The 6225-nt window shown below is 56.0% G+C and overlaps 1 protein-coding gene across 1 annotated transcript in view; it reads right to left on the reverse strand.

The window, feature by feature from the left end:
• Nucleotides 1-68: 68 nt before the first annotated feature.
• The window catches only part of COL26A1 (collagen type XXVI alpha 1 chain), a 186979-nt gene continuing 180822 nt past the window's right edge, over nucleotides 69-6225 (reverse strand). The window contains 4 exon segments of the mRNA XM_011371581.1: nucleotides 69-229; nucleotides 1010-1094; nucleotides 2834-2881; nucleotides 4100-4135. Coding sequence (XP_011369883.1) covers nucleotides 69-229; nucleotides 1010-1094; nucleotides 2834-2881; nucleotides 4100-4135 — 330 coding nt within the window.

Below are 6225 nucleotides of genomic sequence, written 5' to 3' on the forward strand. Positions count from 1 at the left end.
CCAGTGGCGGCACAGGCTTCAGGGCTGGGTCTCTGGTGGGGCCGGGCATGTCCTGGAGAGCTGGGCCCTTACTTCCCGCCACTGGCCCGGCCAGTGCTCTTCTGCACAGGGTTGGGGCCGAGCAGGGCAGCAAGGGAGCCATCGGGTGGAGCCCCACCACGCTTCATCTTGAGGTTGGCTTTCAGGGCAGCGTCATGGCCAGAGCCCCCCTCTGGGGAGGCCAGGGGATCTGGAAGGAGAGCAAGAGGGTGGGCCTTGGGAGCACTCAAAGGCATCTTTGTTTCTGGTCCCCAGTCAGCAAAGGATGCACTATGCCCAGCAAGGACAGGGCTTTCTATTCCTCATGCATTAATTCACTCATTCGCTCATTCATTCATTCATTCACTCATGCATTTATCCATTCATTCACCCACTCGTTCATTCATTCATTCATCAGCAAATACTGACCAAGACTGAACTGTAGGCCCTGCAGAGGCTCCAGTCACCACCTTGCCACCAGGGCCTGCCAGTGTGCCAGGGAGAGATATGGAAACCCCGCCCCATGAGGGAAGAGAAAGCTCTTCAGAGCACTGTGAGGAGAGAGGAAGTTGGCCTCACAGAGTAAGAGAACTTGGAGCAGGTCCTGAAGCGAGAGTTGGTGTTTACCAGGCAGAGGGGCTGGCGTGAGCAAAGGCATGGCAGTGGGGTGGGATGGGGCCTGGGCAGACTGGGTGGTGGCTCTGTGTCACTGGGCACCAGGCTATCCTGGAGAGGGACTTAGGACTTGATGCACCTAAATGTCAATCATAGGCAGCAGGGAGCCACTGAGGGTCCTTGAAGAACAGGGTCAGACCGGGGTTTGGGGAAAGCTCTCTGGCAGCCAAGTGGAGGGGTCATGGAAGCGGGGAGATCAGAGACAGCCGCAGCTGCCATGAGGGCAGCAGGGACTGCGGAGTGGGCACAGAGGTAGATCCCGAACTTGGCGGCCAGCTGTGGGCCCACCCGTCCCCAAGCCCTGGTCTCTACTCACCATGGATCCCAATCATGTGCTCCAGGATGAGGACTCTCTCTGCCAGGATCTTCAGGGCTTCCCGCAGCTGCTGCACCCCCTCGCCCTGGTGGAGAGGAAGCGGCCAGGGTCAAGGCCATTCTGCTTCGGCATATGTGTTGTCCCAGCCCCCCCCATTCCTACCTCTTCCCTCCTGTCACCATCATTAACAGCCATCATCCACTTTGTACTAGGGATGGCATTCAAATTCTTGTTTGAAGACAAAGAACCTGAAGCACAGAGAGGGTAACCACAGCTTCCTGTGGCCACACGGCCTGGAAGTGGCCAACTGACACTTCATACACAGACCTGTCCCCTTGAGCCTGGCTTCTTCCTGCTCTGCAGCTGTCTGACTGCTTCCCCTGTGTGACCGACTTTTCAGAAAATACCCTGCCTTGGGCAGAGCACCTAGCAGGGGCCAAAGGTGGGGAATTTTGCTGGTTTCCTTCCTAGCACTGCCCACCTGAGAGCCCCCTGTGTGGCCACCCTGGCTAGTAAAGGGGAAGGTAGAGCCATAGCTTCTGGAGTGCCAGCAGGAGGGCTCAACGATGGCAAGTCTGCATGTCTGAGACCTGGCCGACACTTAGGCGAAGGACCTTGTGTGCCCGGACACGCGAATGAGCTAACTTACTGAGAAGACAGGTGTCAAGGCCACTTTGAAAAGAAAAGTGGTGGTGGAGGGACAAGTCTCTGCCTGGAGACAGCAACAAAAAACAGGCACCTTTTGCTGGTATAACATGACAGCTGTCATGACATTCAGATTAATTTAGCTTAAAACAAAACAAAAGGAAACCAAAAAGCATCCCACTGGATTACAGGAGTGAGGTCTTCCCACAAGGGAACCAAAGTCCAGCAGAAGCTGTGCTGTGGGCAGTATCTGGGATGGGGGTGTCCCAGTGAGAGCAGGGGTCCACGCGGTCCAGGCTAAGCCCCATGTTCCTGGGCCACAGGTTTTATTTTTATAAAATGGGAGGGGGGAGTCACAGGTACCCTCTCAGTCTGGCATCGCGAGCGCCCTGTGATTCTGCGCTTCTGTCCCAGCACCCACATCTTCCTCCCACTGCCTCCTGCACCCACCACAGTTGCTCTGGTTCTAGCATCTTCCCCCTTCTCCAGTCCCACAAAGACCTCGCCTGATACCCCTATGCTTGGAACCTCCCTGAATCCACTCACTTAAGCGGAGCCACGTGCCCACTCAGGGAATTCTTATTCTCAGCTCACAAGGCCTTCCCTACTGGCCCCACTGCCTTCACCCCCTTTATCCATCATCCCAGTCCCTAATGCTCCTGCTCCTCCCAGAAGGCAATGGGTCCACGTGGCCATGCCCTCGCCTGGCCTGTGTCCCTTCCGCCCTGCCCAGGCCCCCGCATGCTCTCATCCTCACTCCCTTATTGTTCTGGCCCACATCCATCAGCCGTTTGTCCACCTGCCCACGTATCCTTCAGTCCACCAACCCGTGACCCGTGGGCACATCCATGGGCCAGACGCTATTCATGGGAGAGTCTCGTCCCTGGAGAGGAGCCCTGCAGCCTGAAGCCTCTTCCGCAGGTCCACAGCACCTCCTGCTTTCTCCAGCAGGGTCTAGCTGTGGGCCAGTCTCCCTAATTGTGCTGCCCCCACTGCAGAATCTTCACACTATGCTACAATTAGTCACTATTTCACTCATTTGTCTCTCGCGCTGGGCTGGGATCACTGTCCGCCTGGGTTCAGGACCGAGGGGTGTCAGTACAGATCTGTTGGGTACGCGCTCTCCCACTCAGACACAGCCAAGGGGGTGGGAGTAAGCACGGCCCACAGCATGGTTACCTCTGCGGCAGCTTTCTCTTCTGCTTCCCCCTTCCCACCAGGCTCACCCTAGAAGAAAATCATGCGGTCAACAAAGGGTGCGGGGTGGGGTGCGGGCTGGGGTGAGCAGAGCGGGAGAGGGCCAAGGCTCTGGTCCCCTACACAACCTGGCATGCGAGGTGACTCAAACTGGCTTTAGGGGCTTAACTCGGCTTCTGGGGCAGGAGGCGGGGTCTGGAGTGGGACCCCGCGGGCTTCTGTCTTTGCACTTTCGGGGATCTCTGGACTCTGCTTCCCTGCCTCTAAATCGGGGCCGGCCTCACGATGACACCTGCTGCTGCTTACTCCCCCTGTGCGACCTTGATTGAGCGAGGCACTTTACCTCTGTGCCTCGGTGTTCTCATCTCCAAAATAGGGTAATAATTGTATCTACCCCATAGGACTATTAGAAAGATAAAGTAAATCAACATAGATAAAGAGCTTAGACCGGAGCCTGGCACCTGGAAGTGCTGTGGAAGTCTCTCCTCCGTGGAAGTTGTCATACATTACTAGACAGAAGCCCGGGAGGAGCCATGGCTTTGGAAGCTAATGCTCCTGGGTTTAAATCTTGGCTCTATCATTACCTTGCTGTGTGACTTTGGAAAAGTTACTTACCCTCTCTGAGCTGCCAGTTCTGGCAAACAGGAATAAAAAAACATGGTCTCCCTGGGTCACTGTGAAACTTAAATACACTATGAAGAGCATCTCCGCTGTATGCAGCACATAGTAGGTGCTCAGCAAAAATCATCACCTTCCCCCGCCCTCCTACCCTTGGTAAGGCTTAGGCACAAAGGAGGTTTCCCTGCCTAGAGACAGGAGTTCAGACTCATGAATTCTTATTTCTAAGAAGGGAAATTAGAGGTCAGCGGTCTAAGCCTCCTACTTCTGGGAGGTCAGAGAAGGGAAAGAACACTCCATCCAGGTCACACAGCATGTTAACCCAGGGGTCTGGGTTCCGTGGAAGACACCTCAGGATTCTCACCCAACCCCCGCTAACAGGAAGTTTCTCAGTCCTCGCTCACATTCCCAGTGAGGGGGCTCCCTAGCTCTCAAAGCCACCCCTTCTCAACTTGGGCCGTTGGGACGGGACTCAGGTTGCCCCTTTCTCTCCTCTGCTCTGTGCTCCCACATTTGGGGAGGCTGTGGGGCTGAGCTCAGGCAAGGTCACCCGGGATAGACCCCACCCCCTCCTCCCATATCAGAGCCCACCGCTCTAGAAGTGGCCTATCTACACAGCCCCACACTTACAGATGGCCCTGTCGTGCCCCGTTCTCCAGCCAGGCCCTGTAGAGAACCAAACGAGGTAGATTGGGCCTTGCCTGCCCCCACCAACCCCTCAGTCTTTCCCTCACCCTCCCCTTTCACTGGGCTCTGAATTCGAAAAATAGGAGTGGAAGACAATGGCGTGGAGGAAATGGAAAGGCCACACTTGGGGACCTCCCAGGTCCTGAAGCTGCCCTCCTCTGGCTCCTCAGTGAGCCTCGGCTGAGCCCTTGGTCTTACCTGTGGAATGGGGCAACGCCCCATCACCTGGAGAAGGGGAACAGATGGCAAAGCACGCCTCCTCCCCACACGTGAGAGAACGGTTCTCAGAGACTGAGCGACAGCGAGGGTTCCATGGGTGGACTCCCGTCAGTGCCGGTGCCCAGGGGAAGGCCCCTGGAGCCCCAGACCCAGAGGCCCAGACCCCCGTGTTCAGCCGTCTTCCGACATCTCCACCAGGCCCACCAGGAGGCACCGCACTGCACCTCGGCAAAGTGGAACTCCTGTACTTCATATCTGCCCTCGCCCCACAGTCAGACTCCATGGTCCTCCCAGTGGCTCTAGCACATACCTGGGAGCTCACCTGCCCTTTCCCTCACTCACCAAATTCATTCCATCAGCCAGACCTGTCAGGTCGACTTTCTAAACATGTCCGTTCACTCGGCCACTTTCACTGTTAGCTGCCTTAATGTAAGGCCCTTCAAGTCCCCTGTCTGCTGCTGTGGCCTTCCCCCTCATCTCCCTGCTCCACCCCCCACCCCGTCTTCCATTCCTCCCACAACAGCCAAGGAGCCTTTTAAAGATGTAAATCAGATGATGGACTCTCCTTCCCTGACACTCAGAGTTCCCCTTCCACGGTGACGAACTTCAGCCCCATAGGGAAGGCCCGGCCCATTTCGCCGCTTCATCTCTGCTTCATCTCATAGCACACGCTCCTTTGCTTGGCTTGTCCCAGCCTTTTTCCTGCCTCAGGGACTTTGCACTCACTCTTCCTTCTACCTGGACTGCTTTTTCTTGGCATCTTTGCATGGCTGCTCCTCTGGTTCCAAAATGTCTGAGACCCGAGGAACCGGGATATGACCTCTTCACGTCACATCTCTTCTGTCGCAGCAGGCCCCTTCCCAGTTACTCTGTCATACTGCTTCATTTAGTCCTTTCATGACGCTTACTCACTTTTCATTGTCCGCCTCCCCCATTAGACTGTCAGCTACCACTGAGCCAGTCCTGATGTCCCTATTCCTGTGTCCAGTACTCTGTCTGATGCAACTGAGGCCCCAGGAGATGTTTGGTTCATAAAGAGCATTTATTAAGGGTCTCCTCAGGGCCTGGAATTTCTTATCTATTATCCCCTCGATCCCTCACGATGAACCTGCCTAGGAGGGATTTTTATCCTCATTTCATAAATGGAGAAACTGAGGACCAGAGGGGTCAGTGACTTGCTCAGGGTCACCAGCTAGAAATAGGCAGAGCTAGGCTTCTAACCTCAGCCTATCTGTCCCTATCAGAGGAGAGAATAGGGGCCACCTGGTCCTCCATTGTTGTCCCTTCTCACTCCTATCTGACCCTGCTCTAGGAGGACCCCCACCCCCAATCCTCAGTGGCCTTGACTCCTTGGCAAGGGAAGGAAACAATGGCTGGGTCACCGGGCTGGCCCCATCGTCCACAGTGAAGCCACAGTCCGGCCCCTCTGTGGTGAGCAGAGGAAGCTGGTGGCCCTTCCGACACTGTCAATATTTGGGTTAACCATGGAACCTTTCTCTGCACCTGCCATATGGGGGCCTGGACAGGCCCTGGCAAGGCCCTGGGTCTGGGAAGGGGCTCTTTGGGTCCTGTCCACTGGGGCCCTGGAGAGCCAGGGACAGGCCTGGTGTCCTCTGGCATCCCATCCCTGGCCATAGGTCCCCAGCCTTAGAAAAGGACCACAGTAGTGATGTAAGGGGTCAAGATGCCAGCAGCCCAAAGACCCCTCACGTGGATGCCTGGTCATACCCTCTTGACGGGGGCTGAATGAGCAGTTTAGACTTGGTTCCTTTGAACCTCCTTGGAATCTTGCAGACACGGGTCCCCATGAGGATATGGTCTGCACAGCCACTTGAGGCAGCCCTGCCCAC

The sequence above is a fragment of the Pteropus vampyrus genome, unplaced genomic scaffold (genome assembly GCF_000151845.1).
Source record: "Pteropus vampyrus isolate Shadow unplaced genomic scaffold, Pvam_2.0 Scaffold193, whole genome shotgun sequence".
NCBI classification, from domain to species: domain Eukaryota; kingdom Metazoa; phylum Chordata; class Mammalia; order Chiroptera; family Pteropodidae; genus Pteropus; species Pteropus vampyrus.